Source organism: Carassius carassius, chromosome 38 (genome assembly GCF_963082965.1).
Source record: "Carassius carassius chromosome 38, fCarCar2.1, whole genome shotgun sequence".
Taxonomy (NCBI): Eukaryota; Metazoa; Chordata; class Actinopteri; order Cypriniformes; family Cyprinidae; genus Carassius; species Carassius carassius.
This window is the reverse complement of record NC_081792.1, coordinates 22,435,817-22,451,566: the sequence shown is the minus strand read 5'-3', so window position 1 is coordinate 22,451,566 and position 15,750 is coordinate 22,435,817. Positions and strand designations below refer to the sequence as shown.

The window sequence follows — 15,750 nt, the reverse complement described above, 5'->3', positions numbered from 1 at the left end:
ATAAAGGGAAGGCCTCCAATTTTGGTAAATATATAATTCGGGATAAAAAACCATATAGAATTAGGATTTGTTAAGCACTTTTTAATCCAATTTATCGGAAAGGTATTCACTTGTATCACTAAAATCTAACACTTCAAGTCCACCTTTTTTTCAACAATTTGAAAGAACTGTTTTTTTTAGCTTGTGAGGTTTGTTTTTCCAAGTCTAGAAAAATTTTGCAGTAGAGTCATTAACAAAAAGAGAAAGCGAAGGATATACAAAACGAGATAACCCTTCTGCTTTGGACAGAAGAACCCTCCCATAAAGGGAAAGGTCTCTTTGGAGCCAAAGATTAAAGATGTTTTTGTTTTTTTTGACCCGTCCAGAAAAATTTAGCTGTTGTCGAGCTGCTAAATTTCTTTGTTAAATAAATACCAAGATACCTTACATATCTGTTGACTTGATACTTCAGCACTGTGCCAACATGACGTATGTTGACAAGGGAGGGGCGTGTTTATACACCCAGGGGAATGGAAACTCTTATTATGTCACCAGAGCCGAGCGCACATAAAACACCGCCCTGCGAGGAGAAAACTTTTAGTTTTGCAATCCGCTGTGAAGACCTGAAAGCGCAGGTTTTAAAGATAGAAACCAAGTCTAAGAAATATTCTGCTACATTGTAAACACAATGGACGTCGAGGCCAAGAGAATCATGGCTCTTTCTATTAGTAAACTGTATTCATTAAGGACGCAGCGCGGGGGACTGAGACTTCACCGGAGTCTACTGCTCTCCATGACCATGAGAGCCGCGCGGGACATCTACCACACCGCGCAGCTGCTCAGAGACGCGGAGGAGGAACAGGTCGTCCCCTGCGCTCCCGACGCGGCCATAGAGGAGCCCATGGAGATAACTAAAGACTCTCCTCAGACTTTAACTCCTAAGGAGGTCGCAATGAAACCTCAAGAACCCATAGAGTCTGTGGAAGACGACAAAGAGAACCGATGCGCTTCTGAACGGCACTCCAGAAAGCGCCACTGTAAGACGGCGATCGAGCCTGACTTTCTACCTCTGAAGAAGGCAAAAATGGACACGGATGAGGAGAAGCAACATCTCCCAGGGGAGGTTTTGAGGACTAATAATGGAAACAGCTGTCGCCAGGCTGAATCTCTCACTGCCTTCCCTGCGAATCGAGCCATCGTGGCGTATTGAGCAAGACGCTCTTTGGATCTTTCCGAGAATCGATTTCCCTCGATGGGAATTTCCTGGACAAACTGGTTCAGAAAGGACCGGTTATGCAACCCGACAACTGTGCGGCCGTCTCAGCTCGCCATATGAGCTCCACGAAAGGCCAGGACCAGCAGGAATACAGGACAGGTGGTGGATACTATCTCAAGCGCAATAGAGTGACCAGAGCTGCTTCATTGTTCAATGAGAGGAGTCAGATGACTCTGTTCACTCACGTTTGAACTGGGAACCGAGGCTCTGATGTCTCCTATCCAAGTTTATGAACTTTACGACCTCAAATAAGAGCAATGCAGATGGTGTATGAGACAAAACACATGCTGTGTGATACTTGAAAATGTCTTTGCCAAAACGTGTTAAATGTCACTGTTGCACTGATCAATTGCACAGAAGAATATGTATTTATAATATTAATTTAAGAATGACTTGATGGACTGCTATCACATGAAGCTGATTTCAGTGTTCATTGGTTGCAATAAACATGCAATTGTTTGAAAATCATCCTGTTGTACAGATTTCATTTTACAGAAACAGAAATATTTCTCAGGCTCTGGATAAATAAACTAATCTTTGTGGGACCAAAAAGAAAAACTTATTTAAGTTGTTTCCCGACATCTTTAAAACAATATAGTGCCTTGATTTCCCAGCTCTTTTACTTTATTAAAAATATTTGAATAAAGATTACTGGTATAAACTTATAAAGAGCAATTATTAGTCAGTGAAGAGTTGAGGCTAACTAGAAATATTCAGATTAAGTAAGGAATATTTCATGATTTCATTAGAATTACATATTTAAAATATAATTTCCTTGATTTTTCAAGACCGTAGGAACTCTGTCATGAATAAGTAAGGGGGTTTTCAGTCAGATCATGATTGTAATATGTGACTATAACTTACTCATCATCAGTAATTCTTATCCCGTGTGGACCCTAAAACCAATCTTTTCATAAAACGTACAGCTCATTATCTGTCACTCCTGAGTAGGCGATGAAAAAACCAACAGCTGGAAACACTATGGTTAAGTTTAATTTCCCTTCATTAGTCAGCAAGATCTGTCCAAACATGTCCATGAGTCATAAATTTCACTTTTCCCTTGAACACTCACAAACATTTTGGCTACTAGCCAGCATCAGACTATCTAATTATCAAGCTTGAAGTCCCAGTTCAACTGGCAGCATTACACAGTTCGAGACTGACATCAGTAGAGCTCAATGAGAAATAATTAATGCAAGACAGTGAAACTAGAGTCTACAGGCCTCAGAGCATTAATTTTAATCACTTCTTTATAAAGTAGATTATTGTGTTTCAGGCTCTAGTGGTTTTGTGGGACATTAAATAAGATGTTTGCAATATTTTTTAAACCAAGCAAATGTTTTTCAAAGATTCAGAGTGCCACAAAAGCATGCGACTAGTCTTCATATTAAAATGACCAGCATGAGTAAGTATGAGTCATTGCTATGATTGAAAATGTGGGTTCTGGGGGTGGATCTGCATAGCATAGGTGTGCACGAAATTTCAGGTAGGAGGTTTTGGCACCAGGAGTCTGTTGAGCAGACAGGAAGTGAACTTTTTAAGTGGAGATCACTTCAAATGGCTGAATCCTCAGCTGGGAAACTGCAGTGAGATAATTACTCAGGAGGATGATTAATCACCGAAACCCAGCTGAATAAAAAATTGTGGCAAATGAATCTTCTTGTTGTGGGCATGTGTAACCATGAATGTAAACCTCAAGCAGGTTTCTGATACAATACTGTTTCCTCCAAGGTGGTCTTGATGTGGGTCTTTCACCTCTGTAAGCAAACAAATGAGGAGGAGAGGGGAAATTATGGTGATTTAGGCCTGCTAAACATAAAAAAATCATAAAACAGTGTCAAACAGTGTTCATCCATTAAAAAAAAAAAATATTTTTTAAATATATATATAAGAATGTAATTCTTTAATAAGACTAATATATTACTTACACTGCAGGAAAATTATAACCATCCAAAATTTGGTAAATTAGCCTTAGTGCTAAAACGAGTTAATTAAATAAAAAGTAAATTAATGAGTAACAGGTCGAATACAAATACAAACCTCATAAAATACATTTAAAATATATTGTCAGACTTCCTGAGATGGACTAACTACATTTTCTGAAGGTTAAACAGTTCCTGTCTGTGACCATTTGTTAAAAAAATAACACGATATGCCCTTCTCCGCTTTATGGTAACAGTTGACTTCCAGAGGAAGTCTCTATGAGTGTGTTTAGATGCACAGTCAGTAATTAATAGTTTCCTGGGACGTTTGTTCTTGGGATTTAACATGGAGCCATTGGTTTAACAGCCCAGATCCTTAATCATCCAGCTATCAGCACTTCCTGAACAGTTGTCATTGTGTGGGGTCATTTCCCCCACCTGAAACACTGAGCTTGATTGAATCCTTTTCAGGTGTAGGTGTGAATCCTCTACAAATGTTCGTCAATTGTTGTGTTCAAAGGCTGAAATCAGACACACTTTCACACACAAACTACAGTCGCACATCTGAAGACAAGAGATGGGTTTAGAATGCATTCTCTCTGGTTTTTATTCAGGTTCTTTAGGAAGAGATCTGTTCGGAATTACAAAATGCACTGGTAGAAATATCAGAGAGATAGAGAGACAGAGGAAGAGAGAGAAAAAGGGGGGATTTTTCATAGCCAGAATAAATGTATAACATCACCAGGTTCAGGCAGCCTCTTTCACAGCTCAACATCAGCAAAAGGGTTTTGGATTTCTTCTTAAATCAGAGTGATGTGCAGTCCCTCATACTTAGAGTCTATTTTTATTTTTTCAAAATTCTGTAATACATTTCCACAGAATGTTGTGTGCTCACCTTACCCAAGCTTCTCAGAGAACAGTTGGTACTAGAAACAAACATTCTATGAGTTTTATCATGTTTCCTGTATTATTATTATTTTTTCCCCTCTTGGTGCTCTTTTTTTGTCGTTTTCATTTTTAAAAATAGAAGAAAAAAGGAACACATTGCTCATAAAAACATCTAACTATATTTATATATTTATACATTTATACTCTTTTTCTTTATATTTCTTTTTATATTTTATAATTCCTGAAGTTGACTTGTTAACCCACATAGTGGCATGCACGTTGCACATGCAAATCAGTAATTAAATACCTCTCTTTATCATGGTCTTTTTTTCTCTTTAAACTTCCTCTTTTGCTTTTAAATGGTTCAGGTCAATAGTAATATGGATGGCGGGTGGGATATGGGTGATTAAGTAGAGATTGGACGGGTTTGTGGGTGTCACGGTGACAGTGGTTGCACGCTCGCAGGAACTCCCCACATACTCACACATTCACACCACACGCTTATTTCCCCTTCAACAGTGCTGTGAAGAAACCCACTCCTGCTGACGGGGCTGAAAACGCACTTCCTGTCTTGTGATCCAGAACCGCAACATTCATTGAAATCTCTTTTAAGTGAAATCTGTTGCTTTCTGTCTTTTAATTCTACAAGGTTTTTTGTTTTTAGTTGAGAGCAAAGTATCTATTCTGGCATTGGTTCTCTTAAAGGGATCTTTCACTTAAATCTGAAAACTGTCATCAACTCACCCTAATATCGTATGACTTTCTTTCAATTTGCGGAAAGAAGATATTTTGAAGAAAACGGCAACATTGGACCCCAATGACTATCATTGTACACACTAAAAATACTGATATTGTTATGAAATATCTTCTTTTGTGCTCCACAGAAGAAAGAAAGTCATGCAGGTTTGGATTGGCATGACAGTAAATTATGAAATTTAATTGTGCTCGCAACTCAAATTGTGTAATAATTGTGTTATGTTATTATAATTATGACTATGTAATAACGATCTTTTAATTATTGTTACTATGAGCATTACTATTAACACATATGAAAATGATATTTCTTCTGTATTAATTATCAATATAAGCTCAATATTGAATCAGCAATACGTTAGAATGAAGAAACCATGACATGCATAAAGAAGAGGAGGAAATGAAATAGAAAGGATCATGGCAATGCTGAAGAAAGAGAATGAAAACACAGAGTGTTGCAGGAAGTTTATGAATGAGATATACAAGAGTTACAGAAGAGAAAGAGATTGATAGGCCCACCAAAATAACTTAAATAGACATGGATAGACAGTCGAGGTACAAACATGATGATCCTCTTCGCTTTCGCCATGGCTTCGTATCTACGGTCGTGTAACAGCGATGGGAAACTGTTCATTTAAGGCACTATAAAACGACTTGCCTTCAAATCAGCTCGCAGACACTCGTTCACACACACACACACACTCACAGACGACCGTCCCACTGTCACATGGATGAACCCAACCCTCCAATCTTCTGGAAAAAGTGGCGATGGATTCGTATCCGATCTTGGATTTGGATCAGATGAGGATGATAATGGAGTATGCCGTGGTAAATGCTGAGCAGAAATGGATTGGCAAACCCAGCACTAAATTACCATAGGTGCACAATATAATTAGATTTTTTTTTGTGTGTTTTTTTTTTTTTGGCATGCACATTGCCTGTGCTGGCCACAGCTGTGCCTCAAGTTCTCACTCTCATACATACAGGGAAAAACTACATTACCCATCACCCCCCTCCCTTTTCTCCGGTTCCCCCACACATTAGCATGCACACACATGTAATTCTGTTCTGTACAAAGGGAGACCACAGGAAGTGGTGTAGCTACATAGAGGGTGACTTGTTTTGGCAGCACTCAACCATTGAAGGAAAGCCCTTATTTCATATGAAACAGAAAGAAAATACAGCTTTGTTCCACTACGACAATACGAAACAAACGACATGCTCAGATACAATTGTGTTGTGTATCTACGATGATGCAAACTGAAAATGGCTTTCTGTTAAGACAGAAAATGAAGATGCGAGTCAAAAACAAAAAGCAATAAAGGCATTGACACTGACAGCAAAAGAGGGTCAGAACTAAACTGATGAACAAGCAGAGCCAAAGAATGACGCACCAGTCTTAATTATATTTGTAAACTCTTAAAGGGACAGCGGACCCAACACTGGAAATTCTTGATTTATTCATTTATTCACCCTCATTTATTCATTTATCTAATCTAAGATGAGCTGATTTATTCAGTAATAAAACTTTGGACTAGTGCAATGTTTATTATAAATGATTTATCCATGCCACATAGTGCAATGTTTATTATAAATGATTTATCCATGCACCTCATTTTTTGTTAATAATTAATGTCCTTGTAATCTTTATTTAAAAGCAAGATTTTACATGGTGCTTTTGTGTCCTTTTCAAAGCTTAAAAGCCTTAATCCTTATTCCTTTTAACGGCACTGAAAAGAGCAACTAGAATAATTCTTTAACATATCTCCTTTTCTATTCTATAGAAGAAAGAATATCATAATAGTTTAGAATGAGATGTGAGTAAATGATGACAGAATGTTCCTTTTTCTGGGTGAACCGTTCCTTTAAAAACCACAACCTTCTGTTATCTCTTTTTTAAAATTATTAATACAAATCAAACCGTATTAATAATCCAACATCTGGAGCTAAAATGGAGCAAATTTCCTGCATTTCAAGTGTTTTCGGCAAAAGAATACAAGACCAAGAGAACTTCTAAATGGGAATTATATTAACCATGCAAAAGGTCTAACAAACCTTCATGCCTGACAAAAATAAGCCTTCCTGTCCTTTTGCTAAAGACCTGAGAAGTAGAACAATCCCTCCGGTGTTCGATGCAACTCTCTGAACAAGCAGGGTGAGACAAATCAAAAAATGGCTGCCATCCACTTGAGGAAGCATTGCTAAGAGAGACAGAGAGTCGAGAAGGACACCCTGACAGAACTTGGTTGCCATTTCCCTTTATTACTCTCAGAGTAACTTGGATCTTCCCCCATCATATAACCGTCCCTGTCTTTAAAAAGCCCAGCAGAAGCGCAGACATAGGGACTTGTTAAGGCGTAGTGTGAGTCCATCACATTAAGAGAGAGAAGGAGGGGAGAGGGAAGAGAGGCAGGGGAAGGGTTAGTGTGCGACACTAGAACAGAAGGCACTGTGGCTCTGCAGGTTCATCTAGACCCATGGGCATCAAACCAGGGGCTAACTGGGGGCCACCTGTAGGTAAATATGGGCCAAACATCAATAAACACCCAGAAAACAGTGGTTTCCTCCCTAAAAATCTTGGATATGGGTTGGCGAGGAAAAGGGATCAAATGAAATGACACTATTCAAACCGTTTCAAGAAAACAAGTAGTGTGGATTTCATATGACTCTGAGACAGAAGGAAGGTAAGAAAAGAAGAAAATACAGAACCGCCCAACTGACTTCACAACTAGGTGAATGCAATGAGTTATTCTGAGATATTTTTATCTGCTTAAAGTGAAAACCTAACAAATTCTTGTGGTTTCATATAATGACTGCTTAAGGAGAAATTAGTCTCTTTTGAACTTCTTCTGATATCTGATATATAAATGAGATCTCTTTAACATCTCCTAGAGATAAAAGGGAGACTTTTGGAGTTTTTCTCCTGAGATTAAGATCTCACACGTGTCTCCTCTAGAGTTTCAATCAAGCTCAGTGATTTGCTAACAAGACGTCTGCAATCAAAAGCCAAAGACGATATGCTACCCACGTTAATTTTATAGCTATATATTCATAACACATCTTAACATATGTCATATCTGTGTCTATTTTGATTTTTTCTAAGGATTTAGGAGAAACACATGAGACAATGTTGATACTTGAGTTGATACTGAGCTCCACAAGTCTCCTGAGTTATAAAAGAGTAACCTACACACACACAATAAAATTCTCCTCTGGAGAGTAATGGGATATTTCATAAACATTTGGTCTTTTATGATGTTTTGAGATGGTCCAATGGGTGGGGGTCAGCTGGACGGGTTCAGTGACAGCAGGAGAGGCTGAATAGGCCTGTGAGATATATGTTTGGCTGTATTTTTGTATCCTGAGCAGAAGGGGGGAAGGGTCTCAGATTGAGCAGGCAGCCAAAGACATAAGTAGCTGCCCATGGCAGGGAACAGGAAGGCAGGGTGGAAGAATCTTTTCCAGTTACTTGATCAAAGACTACCTAGGTCAAAATTCTCAAAAACTCCTGTCGATGAAAAAGTCAGAGTCAAGCTTCGACAGACCTGCTACGTCACCTGGCGAGGGACGGTTCTGCAAGCACCCTCTGGCAACCGCATTTTCATAAGAGATTGTTTGTCCATAGTCTAGCCTGGCTTAAGCTGTGCAACAGCACCACAACATGGACAAAGAGTAAACAACAACATTCATCCCCCAAAATACTAACTTGCACTAACTCTACATTAGCTGTGAAATAATTCAAGGGGTTTAAAACTGTCCCTCAATAAAACGGTTTCTTCAGACCACACCGTTGTGTGACCAAGTTTTTCTGTTGAGAAATAAATATGGAATGGACCCTGAATTTGTCTGAAAAACTCTGACACAGAAACTGCCCGAGGGTATCCTGAATGCTCCAACTCTCTTTTTTGAAACATTTATGAGCTCTGACCCGAACTATTCACTACAGATAGGAATATTCTACTCAGCTGAGGTCACAAGTATGTAAACGTCAGGATGCTACCAGGAGCGCATCCTTATAGTCTCCAGTCTGTGGTGAATAGAACGAAAATAAAAACAAAGAGTTGGAAACAAGATGGCCACAACAGACAAAAATCTCGAAAACAAGACAACAAAGTCACATGACCACTCCTGTCTTCATCAGCATCACCGTCATCTTCATCAATTGCATTAAGATAGTTTCCATTCTGAAACTATTGTTATTGACAATAGCAAATTAAGCCTTCGGAAAGGAGAACGTCTCTCGCCCCTTTTCTCTCTCTGTTCGCAGCCATGGCTGACAGAGCCGTAATGAGGGAGTTTTCACCATTCAGGCTCGTTTTTAGTGCAATCCAAAGTAATAATAAACAGTGCAGAACATCATCTGGGATCCTCAGATGGATATAACATAGAAAACACATTCTATAAACTCCATCTGCACATAAAGATCTGTAGACATGGCGAGAGCAACAGGGAGAAAATGAGAGAAAGAACTTCCAACTGAACGGAAAAAAGAGAGCTATCACCCCCCTTCCCACAGTAAATCTTCTGTCTGTTATATGTATTTATATATATATTTTAAATCAATCATGCAAGTTTCCATCAGATTTAAGTCCAAAAATATCAAAGAAAGCTGAGCAAATGCAACAGAATAACCAAGCTCCAAATGTTCGAAAAGAAGAAATAATCAATTGAAGACATTCTGAAGAGGAAATAGTCCTTCCGTCCCTCCCTCATCTGCCATTTCCTTCTTTTTCCGCTGTCTTATCCTTGTCAGGACCGAGTGGCAGTTTGTGGGTGGGTTTTCAGTGTGCCACACCCACCCTCTTCCTCACCCCTGTACTGAGTCCATTTATATGCCACGCCTCTTTGACAGTAAACCCCTCCCCCAGGTGATGAGGTCACTCAGCATCTTGAGTTGGTAACAGTAAACGCAGATGATAAAACTCATCAATATTGGCCAGCACATGGGGCTGGTTTTGCAGTAGGTAGAGCCAGGGGTGCTGCACAAGATCCTGGGCCCTGTGCATAGGCAGTCCTAATGCCCCCCCCCCCCCCCCCCCTTGAAAATATATATTCCAGACTTTTCAAGGGCCCTCTTTTCCTTTGGGGCCCTGGTAATCAGTACTGGTTTTACCCCCAGTCCGACGCCCCTGGGTAGAGCTCTCGTTCACAAGAGCACTTGCTTTTCTTCAACAATGTCTATTTTTTCCTTTCCTTTTAATTTTTTTGGGTCTTTTTAAGAGGCATAGATGTGAGGGGGAATATGGTTTCTGGCTTCATTTTCATTTCATTTTCAAAATTCTTTTTTTTTTTTTGATTGACAGAGGATGTTGCTCCTAATTTTTTTTCATCGCGCAAAAAGCAATTGTTCTTGCTCAGTCTCTGGAGTGGAGCATTTAAACACAATGTCTCTGATCTTGAAAAAACAGTCCAACTAAATGCAACCACTCCATTTGTCGCTCATACGCTCCCATTCCCTTGCGTGTTGAGCAGCATGGAAAACGTAGTCCAGAGAGCAGGAGAAAGTACTGGAGAGAGAGGGAGCTGTATGTATTTTCAGAGTCTCACAATGGCCCATTTGCCCTGTTTGCATTTCCCCTTCTGCCCCCATCTCTCACTGCTGCAGTACATAAACATCTTGGTTTAAGTCCAGTGGCGCCCCCTCCTGGTCACCCTGCGCACTAACACCAATCATCCTCGTCCGTCTCGCTATATTGTTCGTGCAACCCCTTCCGGGGCCCACGGCCATGGGGTGGCCGGTGTGGGCCTGGGTGGGGGCCACGCCGGTGCGGGGAGGGCGAGGAGGAACGGTAGCCGTTAGGCATACGGCGTGGGTGTGAGGGAGGCCCGTGAAGAGCAGTCCTTGGGTGTGAATGAGAGTGGGGGTTGCCCTGTGATAGACTCTGCTCATAGGCGGGTGGCTCATGGTGCCGCTCATATTCATAGTCCTGATCGTAGAAAGGTCCGTCGCCTTCCAGGCCGTTAGGCGGCGGACCCCAGCGACTGTGACGTGGGGACCTGGGTGATGCCTGCCTGGGGGAGCGTGGCGAGGCGTGCCGGGGTGAGCCGTGATGGGGCGAGGCATGGCGGGAGGGTGGATGATGGTAGGGCGGTTCGTGTCCTGATGGAGAGAAGTGTCGCGGGGAAGGTGAACGCAGTTTACCCTGGCCCGGGGAGCCGTATTGGGGCTTGCGGACAGCAGGGGAGTAGGTGACATGAGGACGTGGTGTAGACGGTATCTGGGGCAACTGCCGACGGCCACGCCGGGGGGTGCTGGTCCCCGACGTCGAGGGAACGGGGCTTCCACTCACAGAACTACTGCCCTACATGAAAATTAAAACAAGGCAAATAAAAAAACACCACAAAATTAACGTCAAACAAAAGAGGAGCACACACCGGCAAGAGGAAGAGGAGGTGGAGGAGGAAGAGGAGAGAGAGACAAGGGCGAGTAAGTGAAAGAAAGAGAGAGAGAATAAAGGTGTGTGGAAACAACAACATCAATAAAACCAGAAAGAAACAAACCGGCAATGAGGCAAAACAGCAGACACAGAGAAGCCACAAGTCACATCGAGAAAAATGGACAGAAACCACAGTGATAAAAGAAGATAAACAAAAGAATAACACAAAAAAGAGAAACTGATTTCAGTAAAGCAGTCATGATAAGGTCACAGGTGTACATATGCTGTCTGGTTAGTCTTCCTACATGGATCCACACCTGTGTACTCCAGATACCTTTCATTCCTCATGCTCCTCATTGCAGGTTACTGTAAAGATCTAAACTATGGACTTTCGCACATAAATGTCTACCTGTGCCAAATGAAGTGAATAAAGGAATGCTTCAAAATGATGCTCAAGGGTTTTATTCTTTTGTAATGGTCACATCATGAAATATGTTATAAATAATCTTATTAAAAAGTTTGATTGGTGATGTTTCTGCCTCTATCAGTACTCAAACTTTCTGTCTGAAATATATATATATATATAAATATATATATATATTTTTTTTTTAACAGCAAATATGAATAACAGAAGTTAATGTTATTTTTACCAGACCTAAAAAAATTAATTAAAAAAAGTTCAACATATTATATAAACCTAGTCCAGCTTTCCGAGTGCAATACTTTCTCCAGTCCAAAAAAGACTATCTACTGAAAATAAACTGCAACACCTCATTTTTCGCTAAACAAATGTTGTGCTTTGTTTGGCTTCCGTTAACTCTTCATAGTCATCTTAAGGATCTCAATATAAAAGAAACCAGGAAAGTATATATATTATTGCTTATTTCATATGTTAAGAAATTAAAATAACAGAAGCATTAATCATAACAAAGGCTTTTTCAAGCAGCAAAAAATAAGCCAGAGAAAAGGTGGGAAATGTTTGGGTTAAAGTAAATCACACTGTTATAAGAGTAAGAAACCTTGAGTAAAATTATAAGTGGAGATCAGGGAAAGAAAAACATTTAATCTGGCCTTTTACATTCTATTGTGAGGAAATTCTAAAAAATAATGCTGAATTTGTGCATAATATAAAAGGGGTATTTCAGTGAGTGTGTGCCCCACCTGTCTATGCCCTCTCCCCTCACTCGGTGAGCGGGACCAGTGGCGATCAGATCTGTCGTGTGGATGGCGGTGGTAGTCATGCTCATGACTGCACCGCTCCTTATCCACTGAGCTGTGGTGGTGATGATGATGATGGTGGTGGTGACGGTCTTTTGCACGACCCCGTTCTCGCTCTCTCTCTTTAGGTGGGAGGTCACCTGACTGTGTAGTTGTGCTAAGATCAGTGCCCAGACCTGCCAAAGCCAACACAGAGATGAGATGATACAGTATTACAGAAGGACATCAAAACCAGTTGCTGTCTAAGTGAGGATGGATTTTGAAGGGGTTTCGAATGACATGATGGTGAGTAAAAAATGTTAAGTTATTTTTTTAATAACTAAATGATTGTTAGGGGGTCAGTAGAATAAGTTGACATGTACTTGTAAAGTAAGTTATACATCAAAATAAAATGTTAGCAGATATACAGAAGACTATTCATACTCTAATGACTGGTAGTTGACGTAGTTGCAAAGTTACATATACATATATATATACATATATATATATATATATATATATATATATACACACTATCGAAATAAAGTGTTACACAGTTTTTAAAAAAAAATATTTACAGAGCTTATTAATTTTAAAAACCTGTGTCTGCGTCTGTATAGCGAGCGAGGGATCTCTCTGAGGTACGGTGACTGCGGTCTCTCTCCCGGTCTCGATCTCGTTCTCTTCTTCGCGGAACATGTCGGTGACACTCTTCTGACACCACCCGTTCCAAAGAGTAATCATCTAATCGTACGCCTCGACCTGAACGTCCGTGGACCAATGAGGATGTAGAACGGCGCATTGGATTTGTGTCTGTGATGGTCTACAGAAAAGAAATGAAAGAAATGGAAAAAATAGTGGGAAAGGAAATAAGTTTATATTGATGTGTTTTTTTTTCATAGAGCAGCTCGATCATATGCAGTGGTACGAGTGCATTTGTGTGCGTGATTGAAAACATTTGAATGTAATTCGGTTAACTCGGGTTAAAACCAAGGCACAGGTATATCCATCATGCTCAGTGAAGACAGAACGAGAAATAGTAATAAAGAGAGTGAATAACAGACAGACATAAAGATTTACAGACAAATTAGATAGACAGATTAGATAGATAGATAGATAGATAGATAGATATATAGATAGATAAATAGATAGCTAAATAGATAGATAGATCATGCCTTACATGCACTGCAGCTTTTCTAATTCAAGCAGAACCATTAAATAACCGTTGTCTTTCTCTGCCATAGCTGAGCACACAGAACCCAATCCAGCCAAATAAAGTTTAGCACATTTGTCCATGCACACACCCGGAGACATGACGGTCAACATGACAATCTATAACATATGTGGATGCACAAAGACAGACTTGGGCACATATTGCTTTCCTGCTCTAAACATGATCTGAAAACTGAAATAACCCTTCACACTTTTCTTTTCACTCACACACATAATGATTTATGCCATGCACCTTATTGAAACATGCTAACAACATGGCCATTATTGGCAGCAGGATTTCCTGTTTGAAATCCATGCGTCAAGAACTACAAGACAGCAAAAGCTCCCCCTGTTCCCAGAACCAGAAAAACAGAGATAAGATACAGGCACTCACATACACACACACACACACATACTGTACATACATACAGGGATACAGGGCTGCATAAAAGGACAGGAAAAAGGCACAGAGAGAGAAAGGTACAGTGACAAACAGAATATACAGAGGGAAAAGAGGGTGAATAACAAGAAGGATGGCATGAAATAAAGAGTTAAGTGTGACACCAAGACATAAAGAGAGACACGGACTCCTAAAACAGACAAAAAGTGCAAGAGAGAGAGAGAGAGAGAGAAGAGAGAGAGAGACAGAAAATGAGGGAGAGCATGGAGAAGACAGAGAGAGGCAGGAAGCCAGAGACGGTACATACACTGAGGTTACTTGCTCGCGGCCTGTGTCTCCGTCGCTGTTGAACAGCAGACAGACGTGCGCAGAACAGGACACACACATGAGACCACAGGGACGATATACACAGAGCATAACATAGAAAGTGTGAGAGCAAAAAAGAGAGAGGGGAAGATAAAGGAAGTACAGAGGAAATGGAACAAGGAAGGAAGAGGAAGTGAAAGGGTGAGTAGGAAACCAAGGGGATCAGAGATATGATGACATAAAAAGGGATACAAATTCAATGTGCAACAGGACAGAATGGGCAAGTAAGATGAAAAGGAAAGAGGAAAGGGATTGATGGAATAAGAAATTAAAACACAAGTGCCGCAGGAAGCCCATGAAAGTAAGGAGAGACACCAAAACAAAGGAAGAAAAAAACATGGGGAAAGAAAGAAAATTGGTGAAAAGAACAAGTAAAACCAGAAAATGAAAGGAAAAAAAGAAATGGAAATGGAAGTACGGAAAGGAAAATAGAAAACCAGAAAATGAAAATAAGAAAAAGGGAACGGAGTAACCATGAGACATTATGGGTAAGAAAGAGGCAAAAAATTATAATAAAACCATGTTTGGTTGTGCAAAATAACATGAAGGTTAAAGAAAAAAAAATTGAATGAAAGAAAAGGGTAAATGTAAGCCCATTAAAAGGAAGAAAAAACAAGACAAAAAAAATGAGAGAACAAAAAACAAGTAAAGTGGAAAGTAGAGATGGGCGAAATAGAAGAATAGTGATCCCCAATTTAAGTTGGAGAGCACAGAAACACATTGACAGAAAGGGGTTGTGGGTGGTGTGTGTGTGTGTGTGGGGGGGGGGGGGGGGATTAGGGGGGTGGAGGGGGAACAGGAAAGAGAAAAAAGACAAAAATTGAGCGAGTGTAGAGCAAGATTGGAAGCACACTAACACACTTACCGCAGCAGAACGCATACTCTGTGGGGCAGAGCAGTGTTAGACAAGAGTGAGTCACAAGAACAAGAACCACATCTACGTTACAGATTTACATGACACACACAAGCACAGACTTTGGGTCCTCGCACTTCCTGGTATGTACTGTACACATCACACTTCCAGCACACAAGTGAACATATATTGATTCTAGCAGACTGTTACTAGTTTGTGAGGTTTCTTTGTTTAGCTCACATTCAAACAAACTCTTTACAACACAGAGACACGACTGCCTCATAATTAACTTTTACACACGTGGACAAATTGCTAAACCCAGACACATCTCCAGAGGAGAGTCAACCAAGAGATCATGGGGATTATTTATGTCAGGGTGAAAAATGCTGTGTGTGTGTACATTTATGCATTATCGCATAATAGTATTAAATGCATGATTGCTTCTATGTGATGTGTTTTGGGTGAATGCTGGAGGAAATTGCATGTTGTGAGTGTGTTACTGCCTCCAGAGGTTGATTTGTGGTAGT

At 40.3% G+C, this 15,750-nt stretch overlaps 2 protein-coding genes and 1 long non-coding RNA gene across 10 annotated transcripts in view; 1 reads left to right on the top strand and 2 right to left on the bottom strand.

Moving 5' to 3' along the window:
- The first annotated feature begins 547 nt into the window (after positions 1-547).
- Positions 548-1,723, top strand: LOC132119581 (immediate early response gene 2 protein-like). Its single transcript, XM_059529667.1, has one exon. It carries the CDS (start codon positions 668-670, stop codon positions 1,187-1,189), a length of 522 nt encoding a protein of 173 aa, XP_059385650.1. The 5' UTR covers positions 548-667; the 3' UTR covers positions 1,190-1,723.
- A 2,036-nt stretch (positions 1,724-3,759) lies between these two features.
- LOC132119579 (uncharacterized) lies at positions 3,760-9,783 on the bottom strand. The gene is made up of 2 exons (XR_009426170.1): positions 7,663-9,783; positions 3,760-7,631 (listed from the first exon to the last, which is right to left on the bottom strand). It is a non-coding gene; the product is annotated as an uncharacterized LOC132119579 (long non-coding RNA).
- A 572-nt stretch (positions 9,784-10,355) lies between these two features.
- LOC132119577 (voltage-dependent P/Q-type calcium channel subunit alpha-1A-like) overlaps positions 10,356-15,750 on the bottom strand; it is a 72,255-nt gene continuing 66,860 nt past the window's right edge. For 7 of the 8 annotated variants that reach the window (XM_059529657.1, XM_059529664.1, XM_059529660.1 and 4 more), the window contains 3 exons: positions 12,993-13,215; positions 12,357-12,589; positions 10,356-11,120 (listed from right to left, as the gene is read on the bottom strand). In XM_059529657.1, coding sequence (XP_059385640.1) covers positions 10,479-11,120; positions 12,357-12,589; positions 12,993-13,215 — 1,098 coding nt within the window. In that variant the 3' untranslated portion in view covers positions 10,356-10,478. The remainder of the gene's footprint in view (positions 11,121-12,356; positions 12,590-12,992; positions 13,216-15,750) is intronic. The other variant, XM_059529665.1, reaches the window with a different exon arrangement.